Raw genomic sequence first — 13,127 nt, 5'->3', positions numbered from 1 at the left:
TAATAAATACACTAGGATTCTACCCCCCAAAATAACTTAGTGACTCAAATCTCTGATACATAATAAATTAGGTTTCTTCCAATTACCATTACCTAAGTTTCATTGTCATATTTTTATAAGTACATAATAAAGTCTCAATTTTTAGACCACAGATGCTTTAGTGAAAATTTTAAAGTAAATAAAAACCTGAGCCGGGTACAGGTGGCTCATGCTTGAAATGCTCCTGGCTGCTCAGGAGGCTGAGATCTGAGGACTGCAGTTGGAAGCCGGCCAGCAGGAAAGCCAGGAGACTCTTATCTCCAGTAAACTACTTGGGAAAAGCCAGAAGTGGTACATTGTTGCTCAGAGTGGTAGAGCACTAACCGTAAGCAAAAAAAAGCACAGAAACAGCACCCCGGCCCTAAGTTCAAGCCCTAGGACCCGTAAACACACACACACCACCACCACCACCACCACCACACAATTTTTTTTAGAAGTTTTACAATTGATATGTGCATTTTTCCCCCAGTCTATACACAACCGCAAAGCTCATTTGTATACTGTCCTGACTCAGTATTCGCTACACATGAAATGTATTCCTTTGACACTGGCTTTAATAGCTAAATTCCTAATCTGAACATTACACACCAGGAAACAGAGTCCCCCCTTAATGAACCGCAGCTCTGAGGTTGTGAGAGCGTTGCTGAAGCAATGACACTGCAATTACCAGGCATGTCTGCTCGTCTCCATGGCCTAAGCGCCCTCCAGGACCATGGCCGCAGGTGTACACCTGGCCTCTCTGAGACAGAAACACCGAATGAAATTTACAGAGCACCACCTGTGGGGAAAGAGGAGAATACTATGAAACTTCCAGGAACAAAATAGTTTGTTTTATAAAAATGACTATTGCTAATTGTATAAGCTAAATGATGTCCCTAAGTCAATTCACTGTACTATTCTGTTAAACGTTTTCTGTAGTAAGAATTACATATGAATATGCTGTATTTTAAATTATGCCTACAAACACTGATATTGAGGCAGAATGAAGAAGTACTATTTATTACCTACAGAACAGATTAAGTTTAAATCTTTAAGGGTCCCTCATTTTCCAATATAATGACATACTCAACAACAACACACACACAAAAAAAGTGACTACATTTCTGAGAGATTTCTACATTGGAACATGTTACGGGGCCTTCGGAAATGTTCAGTTAACAAAAGCCAAAGGCAGAGCTGCCTCTCGTCGGGCACCTGCTTGATGGGGACCCCGGTCCTGGAGAAGAAGTCCACCAGCTCCGGATGGTGCTTGCTGTTCTGACTCCCATGGCCCAGAGTAAAATTCGTATTATCACCCCAGGTGTACACATCCGTAGGATCTAAAATGAAAAAGTATTTTTGTATTTATTTTCAAAACATATCAGCTTATTTCTAGATATACACTATCAGTTTATCTAAAACTTGACCCTTGACAAGAACATAGCTACAGTATTTAGAAACATTCCAATAGCTTTTAAACTATTAACTTATTGGTACATTACAGAATTCTAGAAAATTCTACAAAGCAGAAAACCCTAATCATAAAAAAGCCTATCTCTAATGTAAGCAATCAAGCATTTTTGCTTGTTTAGCCACTGAACTTTAATTGCTAAGTGAACACATGCCCACCAGCTATATTAACTTCATTTCCATAAAAATACGCATAATGTATTTTCAATAGTTTGCTCTTGATGGGCAAAAACCACAGTAATGATTAGGGTAAGATCTCATTATGCTGAGATCAAATTTAATCACAGCTAAGTTATATAAATGTTCATTTTCATTCTGCAAGGCTAAGACCTAAAATGGAATATGGCTGTAACCTGCAATGTAGCATTCCCAATACAAATAAAATAGACTGCATCTTTGCTTAGATGCAAACTATGCCAAACCCCATTTAAACATCTTCTTTTCTTCCAATTCCCATTTCTAAAACCCAAGGAAAGAAACAAACTGGAGATAAGTGAAATTAAAGTATGTGGGTAGGCCAGGCCTATAATCCTAGCTAGCTGGGAGGCTGAAATGGGGAGGATTATGGGTCCAAGTCTTCTAAGACAAAAAAGTTAATGAAACCCTTGTTCTCAATAGAAAAAAAACTGGGTGTGGTAGAGCAAACCCATAATCCCACTTCAGCTAGGACACATAAATAGGCAGACTCCAGTCAATGTGAGCCCAAGGGATGAAGTGCAACCCCATCTAAAAAAATAACCAGAGCAAACAGGGCTAGAGGCATGGCTCAAGTGGTAGAGTACCCGCCCTAAGCTCGAATACTATAAAAAAGAAAAATTAGGGGGAGGGAGGAAGGTCTGGGTAACACCACACATTTGAGAAAGTGAGGGGAGGAATGAGATGGGAAGGGAACAGAAGGGAACGTGTGAACTTGTTCAAATACACTATGCGCATCTGCCAAACTTTCACAGTGCAACTCTCTATGCTGTCAACATGTACTAAATAAATAATTTTTTAAAAGTGTGGGAATTATCACTTTTTTTCTCCATCTACTTCAAATGCTGATACTATTTTCTATATGTTCATTAGTTACAAAAGCTACAGTTCTAACTGCCTGTTTTTTTACTGTTGTAGACAAATACAAATGGAAATTGAAAAATGAAAAACTTTTTTTTAACATAAAACCAAAATATATCAAAGTAAAAGTTCTTTCACCACATGAATAAGTCTTCCCTATCGTTTCAAATAGAGTAAAAATTCTTTAAGTTGAACTTTATTCGTGGGTTTTTCTTACCAGTATTCTTGAATACTACATGAACTGGTCTATCCTTCATTAGAAGATCCAAAGGTGACAGGCCTTCTTTATCTTGCATATACAAACTAACTCCATGCTTTAAAAAAAAAAAAAAAAAGAGGGAGTTGAGAAAAGTACATCAATTTAACTATAATTAATTTCCTATTCTTAAATATCAAAGTTATATGGTCAATAAAAACATTGAAAAATAAAGAGTCTCATAGACTTTTCTGCCCAGGCTGGCTTTGAACCATGATGTTCGGATCTCATCCTCCTGAGTAGCTATGATTATAGACTACTGGCAACCAGGAGGAATTTATCACTATAATTCAAATAAGAGAGAAAAATATTTTGTCTCACTTGCTAGTGTATTCCATTTATCCCATTATGGAATAAAGGAGCCAGAGAAAAGCTACATAAAATATGCCACATTATTACAGCTTTTCATAAGCAACACATTTCTTCTAAGGTTTCATGTCAGGAGCTTCTAAACCATCTAAGGTTTAGTAATCAGTACCTGACAGTGTACCTTGATTGTACTGTACTTTGGCACTTGAAGTTCACTTAAATTTTCTGTGTGTGTATGGTCTATTACTGCCGACTCACAATACCTGAAACACTGTATAGATGGCACCATAAGTGGAGCTAACATGAAGGCACTTGAAGAAGGACTAGCGCTGTACCCACCCCCCTTCCCATTACAGGTGCGTTGGAAGGCCAAAGAAAGATGTACTGAACAAATCAGAGAGTCTCTTCCAACATGAGAGCCCCGAATGGTTAGAAGAGGTTTCTGCAGGGAAGCTTACTGAACAGTCACCCACTGTTGGGGTATCCATCACTGGATACTGGATATAGCTGGGACAATACGACAACTCGAGGGCAAGGTGGCCAGAGCACAACCGCTTCATTTCTCCTAGCCAAGGTGCTGAGAATGACTAAGAATCTATTCAAAGGACACAAAAATCCGAAGGAAGGGAAGGCCTAAATTCCAGGCCAGAGCACCCTCATGTTAAACCGAAGGTCTGACAGGAAAGGCACCCACTTCAGTGGAAAACTGAAGACCAATGAAGGACCCTCTCAAGCTCAACAGAATTATCAGAGATACAGCATTGCAGCAGAAACTGGAAACCAGCTAAGGTTTCCTAGAGGAAGAGGAGGAGGGAAGCAGATTGATGCTTTAACTCTTACTATCCCCGCTTTCCCTAAAAAAGAGGTGACGATTAAGGACCTGAGTAGCTGTCTAAAGGTTATGCATATATAAACGTATTGCTCTATTAGGAAAGGCGTGAAGTGTGTTCTTTCCTGTTATTGCATGGAGCTGCAGAGGGCGAGAAGCACTGACACAGAGAGGGAACTTCATCATTCCCTATGAGAAATACTGAGGCCTGACGTTTGGGACTGTATCCAAGGTAACTAAATTAGACATATGACAGTCACTGAGTAATACCCTCAGACAATTTATCTAACCAAAAAAAGGGTATTTTACTGGTAAGATAAATTCAAAATTGTTTTATTACAAAAAGAAACATCATGTAAATAATTTTTTAAGTCAAAGAGATAAAGATATTGAAGATAAGCTTCCTAATTTCATTACAAATTTCTTAAGGACATTAACTATTTTCTTTTCTGGGACTAATATGAATGTGAAAAAAATACCTATACAAAACCAACACATTATTACATTTACAACTTGTGACTTTTTTTTTTTTTGCCAGTCCTGGGCCTTAGACTCAGGGCCTGAGCACTGTCCCTGGCTTCTTTTTGCTCAAGGCTAGCACTCTGCCACTTGAGCCATAGCGCCACTTCTGGCCATTTTCTATAGATGTGGTGCTGGGGAATTGAAGCCAGGGCTTCATGTATACGAGGCGAGCACACTTGCCACTAGGCCACATTCCCAGCCCAACTTGTGACTTCTAATGGTCAGTTTTTAATTGGTATTCATTAGTGTAATTGTACTGAGGTATATCTCAAAACACTTTATTTTGAGCAATTCACATGGCAAGTCTACACTTCGTTTACTTAAAGGGAAACTTCACATAAATTAAGTTCACTTGAATCCATCTTGAGATTACATTTTATCCTTCCTAAACAAAAAGGATTAGTTTAAACCGTAGTCCCTACGTCATATAGCAACTACTTCTAAAGTAGTTAATAATATATTTAGTATTCTTTAAGCTACTAGAAGATACTACATTTTTTTTTACTAATTTTTATTCACACGCATCAGTAGTAGAAGGGATTTTTAGTCTAGATTCCGTAGGTGAGTATGGTGTACTTTAAACGGGTTTGTCTTTGTTCATCTTTTCGTTGGAATGATACTAGACCGCAGAGGAGCAACTCTGATGCTGTATTCCTACGTAAGCGAACAAAAGCCCAGTGTGAACAGTTACAAAAAAATAAAAACCCACTGGTGAATGGGCAATGGGAAACCAACCATACCAAAGATCTCCCCACTGACCAACCAAATACATCTTCTCTTTCTTAGCAGACCTTCCTTTATTGCCCTTCCCTCCCTGTTCCTTCCCCACTCCCTCCCCCTCCCCTCGGAATTATTTCCAACACGGGACATAGAAAGAAACTGAACTAATGATTCGCTAGGTACTGTATACTTGGACAGGTGTTTAAACTTTTTACATGGCCAAAATTTTAAGTGAAAAGGATATACAGCATGTCAGTCCCAAGGAAAAGTGCCGATCCCGGAGCACAGCAAGGGCTGTGGGGGGGGGGGGGGGGGGAGGCCGAGCTGGCTCCGATCCCCGACGGCGGCCTCACCTTCAGCAGGGCCCAGGCGCAGTCGATGTGCCCGTAGAAGAGGCCGCGGTGCAGGGCGGTCCAGCCCGACTCCCGGTCGCGGGCCTGCGGGTCGGCGCCCCGCTCCAGCAGCCACTCCAGCGCGGCCCTGCGGCCGCAGGAGGCGGCCAGGTGCAGGGCGCTGCGGCCCAGCGCGTCCCGGGCGGTGGCGGCGTTGTGGCAGTGCGTGGCGAGGAAGGCCTTGATCTGGCCCTCGCTGCTCGCCCGGGTGATCACCGCCAGCAGGTCCAGGGCGTGCTCCGCCGAGCGGCAGCGCGGGGTGCAGTCCGGGCCGGCGGGGCTCATCCTCACGCGACAGCGCACCGCCCTTTCCTTGGAGGATAGTTCACACTCGTACGGTAGTATAAAACTATATGTACATATATAATCTTGATATGCTCCTTTGGCACGGAAATCAAAAACGTATCAACAGCTGTATCAAGTTCATGGCAAACACAAGTTCTTCCTTGGGAACCGGTCCACGCACGCACGCACGCACGCACGCAGTCGGTGAGTTCTTCCCGCGGCGCAGCACCAGGGTGGAGGAGGGAGGAGGAGGGGGTGCCCCCTCCACCGCGCCCTCGGGGCCTCCTAGATCTCCATGATTGCGAGGGTGCCCTGCGGGAGGAAGGAGGACCGAGTGAAAAGGCGCTCCGGCCCGGCCCCGGTGCGGGAGCGTGGGGGGGGGGGGTGCAGACCACCAGTGCACCCCCCCACCCCCACCCCGCGGTCCCCACACACCTCCCAACCAACTCCCACTGGAAGCAGGCTGCTCTTCCACCAAGCTAAGGCTTCGCCCTATCTCAGGGCCCGGCGGGGCGGGGCGGGGCACTGGGATTTCAACTGGGGGGGGCTTGTGCTCCCCACCCCCCAGCCCCGCTCCGGCCCTGTGGTCTCCTTTAGGAGGACCTGAAGATTTTATTTATGAAATGTATTCCCTTTTGATCATCTCATCAGAACTGTCTATAATAAATCTACAAAGAATAAAAACACCTCGAGATTTAAATGCCCTTCATTCTTTTTTTTTATAAAGCTATCAACGTTTCACCTTCCTGGTCGGTCTATGGTACCATCAGTCATCCTCACCCTGCCTTACTCCACTTTGTAGTTAAGGTGAACCTCCACGTCGGTGCCTGGAGTTGACCTCTTTCTTGCTTCTAGAACCTTCCTTCTCTGTATTTTTATGCTGTACAGGCTACCCCCCCCCACACACACACACTATAAACACCTAAGTCTACCTACCTGTGGAGTGCACAATTCCTGAATCTGCCTCCCGTCCATCTATCCTAATTCCGGGCTCTACATTTATGGTGCCTATGTTAAATCTTCTTTCTCTATGAACAGTGTTTACTGAAGGACAGGTACTGTGTGGCTCACATCCGTAATCCTGCCTACTTAGGAGGCAGAGATAATGATTCAAGGCCAGCCTGTGCAAAACACCTCACAAGACTCCCATCTCAACCAAAGTGAAGAGCAGTGATGCAAGTATCTGCCATCCCAGAGGCTGGGAAAGGACCACGAGGGAGACGGAATTCCAGGCCAGGGGGCACAAACATAAGTCCTATCTGAAAAGCAAAAAGGGCTGGGAAGTGGCCCAAACGGTCAAGCACCTGCCTAGCAAGTGCTGTTAAAGGGGAAGAAAACAAAGGAATTAAATATTAATCTATAACAACACGTCTAGATATTATACGTCACAGGCATTAAGTAAATCATCTAAGACAGACACTAGAAAAGCGGTCAGAATCAAGCGGCCTATCCAACAACCACATAATGGGAGCTCTCTAGGCACTGCCTGCTCACTAGCAGACTGCTCTTTCAAATGCAGCTAGGAAATCTTCGCTAAATAACACACCGTAGCAGAGAAAATTACCTTTAAATTTTCGGTTATAAGAACCGGATTGCAACATCTGAAAAACCACTGCAACCTACAACTATGCCCCTTAATCCTTGCTTTGTGTGTGAAATGCAAATAATAACTTACTTGCCTTACAAGTGTTATACCTTGCCTACAAATAAAGATTTTAACCTCCTTGAGGGGAGGTGGGAATGGTGTACCTACCTCATACTTCTCACAAAATACAGGAGGTGGTTACTTGTTCTTTAAAACCAAAGTATCTTCCCCATAAATCTGAATTGACAGAGCTGTAAGATCATAATGACACACAACCAAGAAACTTCAAAAATTACGGGAGCCCTAAAAATGGACTTTAAAACGCAAACACAAACTTGGGCAATTAGTAACTTAGGCTTATTGACATCATATCTTCAAATGCTTTTTCAAATAGTCTACATAGGAGGGTCAGAAGCCTCCGTGCGGTTCCACATCTAGTTTGGTGAGAGAGAAAACTGCTCCACATCCTACGCGGTAAGCACACATCTAAAGCCCTTTTGTAAAAGGATGACTGCCCTGTCACTTGGAATAACCAGGTAATACTAAACTCTTCTCCAGCCACAGACACATCCATTTATTATCTACTGAACTGTATCACCCTAGATCTGGGGAATTAAAGAGGTAGTAAGTCCAGCACAGAGAATTTCACACCTGCAGTCTTCACACCGCTTGATTATTCCACCAGGAAGACATCCGTTTATTATTGTGTGTGTTTTTTTTTAAGTTTTCAACGGTAGAACTACACTTGTGCAAACACCTGCAACATCATTCTTTACGGTTTCTACCCCCCACCCACCTACCACACGGCGGGTCTGTAGGGCAAGAACCGAGGAAATCAAACCAGAGAAAAAGAAAGGGAAGGGCACGGGCCCCTTGTACACGTGGCACTCCCCGGGTGCACTTGGTCTTCCTGGGAGGGGAAGCTGACCGCGCGGCCCGGCCCGGGCTGGCCTCGAACCCCTGCTGAAACCGGGATGGGGCCGCCACCTGTGGCCGCAAACTTCCCCTGGGAGGCACGGGAGGGGGGGGGGCATTAATCCTGCCCCGTCCCGGCTTCCGGGAAGCTGTCCCCCCCCCCCCGGCTTCCGGCTGGCACGGCGGGCTTTTCTTTCCTTTTTTCCCTCGTCTCCACGTTCTCGTCTTCCTTTGGGGCGCGGGCCCGGGGTCCCCGGGGCAGCCCCCATCTCGGGGGGGGGGGCGAGGGAGGGGGGGAAGCAGGCCCACCGCCTCCCCACAGAACCGGGGGGGGAGGAGGGGGGACACGCAAGCTTCCAGAAGGCAGGCGGGGCCCCGGCGGAGCGGCCTCCCGAGGGCCTGCGGGCCGCCGCCGCCGCCGCGTCCGCCATTCCTCAGGCCGGGAGCGGAGGCCCGCGCCCCGCCCTCGGCCCCGGCCCCGCGTCCCCACCCCCGCCCCGGGGAGCGCGGGGCCGGCGGGAGGCCGCGGCCGGGAGCCCCCTCACCAGTCGCTAGATGAGGCGGCGCCGGCGGTCCCCGCGGGGTGGGCACGCGGCCGTCCGGGAGCTCATCGTCAGTGGTCGCCGGCCGCCACGCCGAGGGTCGCCAGGCCGCCCGGAGGAGCCGTCAACGGGGAGCCGCGGCCACTTCCAGCACCGGGGCCGAGAGGCGGGGCGGAGCGGCGGGGGGGGGGAGAGGGAGGGCCCCCGGAATAACGCGCGCGTTGATTGGGACGCGCTCGCGCGTGCTCCTCCGTGATTGGCTAGTGCGCGTAGAAGCCTCGCGCTGATTGGCCGGCGCCTGCCCACGAGGCCCGGCGTGGCAGCGCCAGTCTCTGCCCGGCGCTCCCGAGGAACGTGACCCCCGCGGGCCTGGCGGGGGACGGACGGGGCCCGGGGAGCGGACCGCGGCCGGGCCGCCCTCGCCGCCCGCAGGCCCCGCGCCCGCCCGTGGGCCCGGCCTCTCCCTCGGTGCCCGCCGCAGCTGCTGCCCGGGCCGCGGCCCGCGGTGCCAGGCGCCGGGCTGGCACCGGGCTCGCCGCGTTTCCCCGGGAATCAAAGGGGGCTTTTTCAGGTGGCTGGGCGGAGGGAGGGCGGGGGGAGGGCGGGGGCGGTGGGGGGGGACCGAGCGGGGACCCCGCCGGGTGCCGCCCCGGGTGGCCCTCGGTAACCCCGGGGCTCCGGGCTGGGCTGGGCGGCGCCGCGCGCGGCCGCCACGTCGGGAGGCCGGAGCCGGCGGCGACTTCCCGCCACGTCCCGGTGTCCGAGAGCCACGCCCGCCCCGCCCCGGACGGAGCCCTGCTCTCCACCCGAGGACCGCGGTTCAAAGCCAGCCTGGGCAGGGAAGGAACCAGCCAAACACTGGCGGCTGCCTAGCTGTGGCTTAGGCGTGGAAGAGCACCGGCCTTGAGCCAACAACCTCGGGGAGGGTTCCCGGGCCTGGGTTCGAACCCCATGACCGGCACAATCAGTCACACACACACACACACACACACACACACACTACTACTACTACAAAACTGAAGTTGAAACGTGGCATACAAGAAGCCAATGATGTCAACAAGCCGTCAGATCTCTTGAATGTGGGGGGGGGGGGGCAAGTTAAGTCGCTTTTCTGGCCCCCCCCCCCACCATTCCCTCATTTGGAAAGGGGGAACCATAATGTACTTGGGGGTTTTAAACATGTGCTTGAATGAGAAAGATACAGAGCACTTAGCAAAGTACCTAGCGCACAGTACACTAAACAGTCACACATTTTTATGAGGTTATTTTCTTCACGACCCAGTTGTTCCAAGTTGTCATTTATTCATCTAAAACTTGCCAGGTGCCAGGCCCTGAAAAGTTTGTATAACTGTATGCAAAACAAGTAGGTTGCAACCTTTACAAGTTTGCCAGAGCCAGGCATGGGTGGCTCGCCTGTAACCCTAGCTACTCAGGCTGAAATGAGAGGATTCCGATTCCAAGCCAGGCCCGGCAATCACACCCAAGACACTCTTACTTCCAGTTAACCAGCAAAAAGCCAAAACTGGAAGCGGGGCTCAGCAATAGAGTGCCAACCTCGAGTGGAAAAAAAAAACTACAGAAGAGCTGGGGTGGCGGGCCCTGAGCTGAAACCCCAGGGCTCAAGTGGTAGCGTGCCAGCCATGTGCAAAAAGGCTCAGGGCTGCGGCCCTGCACCGAGACACACAAGCGAGCGTGGATTGGAATGTGCCCAAAACATGGCTTATTTCTGTGTTGTGTGGGATTATGGGCAACTCTTTTATTTTCTGTCATTTTGGAATTAGTCATTGCGATAAATCTTACTTGCTTAAAGTTTGGAAAAACAATTAACTAGGATTTATAAAACAGACTTAAAGGAAGAAATAAAACTAGGGATGGCTTAGAAAGTCCTGATGATTTATAGGGGTCGGTGGGAGAGGAGCGCGCAGAAATGTTAAGCCACGTGGCATCTGTAATAAGCTCCCCGATGCCGTTCTGTCCCAGATAAATGAAGCACTTGAATTTTGGAAATGCTAACTCATGCACAGTGCTGTTCCTCAAGTTTTGCAGGGGAACAGAGTAACAGTGCCAAGCCTACTTCAGCTAAGCGGCAGAAGAGAGAACATTAGAGCACGTAGAGAAACCCAAACCTGGGCCGGGAATGTGGCCTAGTGGTAAAATGCTTGCCTCGTATCCATGAAGCCCTGGGTTTTGATTCCTCAGCATCACATATATAGAAAAAGCCAGACGTGGCGCTGTGGCTCAAGTGGTAGAGTGCTAGCCTTGAGCACAAAGAAGCCAGGAACAGTGCTCAGGCCCTGAGTCCAAGCCCCAGGACTAGCCAAAAGAAAAAAGGGATCCAAAGCTCATTAGCAAAGTCAGCAACTGGTTTAGAAAGGAACAGAAGAACTCTGTTGTTCAGTTTAAGCCTATTTTCTTCTCTATCTCCACGGGAGATAGATCACTCACTTGCTGTGGCTTTCTGCTGCACACTTTGGCTTTGCCATTCGGAAAGGTAATGCTTGAACTCACTACCTCATTCTTGAAATTTGAGTCATGATTGGCTGGGAAAGAGACTTCAAAGAGAAGCCAGATCTGTCATTGAGCATCTCTATTAGAGTTATATGGATGAATCAGAGTGAAGGCAGTTTCCCTCAACAGGCAAAACAGTAGGTGAATAATGGACGACGCTTGTCTACATAAAGAGCATCCCTCAAATTCTCTTTAGGGAATCACCTCCTATGGAGTCTCAACGAAGCGTCTCCAGCGGCACTCCCTCCATGCTGCTGTAACTTTGGCGTCACTGTTTTGGTTTTAGATGTGAAATGAATGTCATACATGCAAATGTGGTAAGAAGGAAGGGCCCTAGAGACAAAACACCTGATTATTAAGTGCTAGGCCTATTCTTCCAGCTGTGAGACCTCAAACAAGTCACATAAACCTGTGGGCCTCCTGCTCTCGCCTTCAAAACAGGCTTAATAAGTACTTCTTTCATACAATTAGTGTGAAACTTAAATGACACGTTCAAAACTCCTCCTGTCGCTTTTAGTGTCTTGTTGACGTAAGTTCTTCTGGCTGGTTTGTTTCTGCTGGAAACATCTCTTGGATTCAGTGCATCAGTGTTTGAAAGGTAGGATGGGGGAGACAGAAACAAGCACCACAAGATGGCAGTGTTCAAAAGGAGCAGGAGCACATCTTAGGAAGTAAAGGGAAATACGGAGGAAAAGGAGCAAAACTTTGAACAACATCTATCAAGTAGGGAGGCAGAATATTGTAACCAGAACACTCCCAATTCCCGAACTCGTGCTGACTGAGCTGTGCTGTGTTCTTCGCTCATCGAATATAAAATTGCTTCGATTTCTTCTCTACTTGGGTAAATACTGTTATGTGAAAGAATGAGAACGGAAAAAGAGAAGGGAGGGAAGGAAAGAAGGAGTGAGGAAAAAGCAGTAGAAGGGAAGGAAAGGTCCTGAAATACACAGACAAGCACAAAACCAAGAATCGCCAAATATTTGAGGAAAACCAACCCAGGAAGATAGAAATTAATAGACCTAAAGCACAGTAAGCCTCAGACAGGATAAATGTAAAGTTAACTGTGCCTAGAAAAATCATGACCGGGTTGCTGGAATACAATCAAGGAAAAATGGAAGCCATTCAGATAAAATTGTTACATAGAAGGAATAATGATTTGACTCGCCACATTTCAGGAAGGAAAATGACATTTTTCAGAGAAGCAAAATCTAAGAGAATGTGTTACTCTCAGAACTGCCCCGGCAGAAGTACTCAAGAAAGTTCTTTTGCCCAAAGAGAGTGCTTCTAAATGGAAACTCAGAATTTCAGGATGGAAGGAGTAGAATCGAAATGGAAATGTCTGGTTCTCATTGTTCACAGATTCCAGACTTTCAAATCCTCCTGCTTGCCACATTTTTGTAACTCCCAAATAAATATGCAACTGGAACTTTCGATCCTCCAAACCAAACTCCAGGAGCTTCCCATGTGGTGTTTGACCATTGTCTCCCAGATGACAGGCGGACCTGGTAAAAGGCAGAGAAGGATCTTATGACAGGGCACCACAGTTCCGCCCATAGTCAGCTGTGTCGGGACAGACGTGAGTTACACGAAAGCGGACGAGGAAGGAGGCCGAGGACCAAGGAGATGCAGAGTGAAGCAGTCCTGGTCGCAGGTCGGGCCTGGGGGACCATGATCTCCATGATCTTTGCCTCTGGTTGTCAGCACTTCATCGCGAGAGGGG

The 13,127-nt window shown here is 47.8% G+C and overlaps 1 protein-coding gene across 2 annotated transcripts in view; it reads right to left on the bottom strand.

Annotated features, from left to right (window-relative positions):
* The window catches only part of Ibtk (inhibitor of Bruton tyrosine kinase), a 51,171-nt gene extending 42,103 nt beyond the window's left edge, over positions 1–9,068 (bottom strand). For both annotated transcript variants that reach the window (XM_048353639.1, XM_048353641.1), the window contains exons 1-5: positions 8,903–9,068; positions 5,534–6,169; positions 2,762–2,858; positions 1,234–1,358; positions 707–817 (exon numbers count right to left, since the gene is read on the bottom strand). In XM_048353639.1, coding sequence (XP_048209596.1) covers positions 707–817; positions 1,234–1,358; positions 2,762–2,858; positions 5,534–5,857 — 657 coding nt within the window. In that variant the 5' untranslated portion in view covers positions 5,858–6,169; positions 8,903–9,068. The remainder of the gene's footprint in view (positions 1–706; positions 818–1,233; positions 1,359–2,761; positions 2,859–5,533; positions 6,170–8,902) is intronic.
* Positions 9,069–13,127: the final 4,059 nt, after the last annotated feature.

The sequence above is a fragment of the Perognathus longimembris genome, chromosome 9 (assembly GCF_023159225.1).
Source record: "Perognathus longimembris pacificus isolate PPM17 chromosome 9, ASM2315922v1, whole genome shotgun sequence".
NCBI lineage: Eukaryota > Metazoa > Chordata > Mammalia > Rodentia > Heteromyidae > Perognathus > Perognathus longimembris.
Note: the sequence above shows the minus strand (reverse complement) of the source record. Positions and strands in the feature narration are given on the sequence as shown.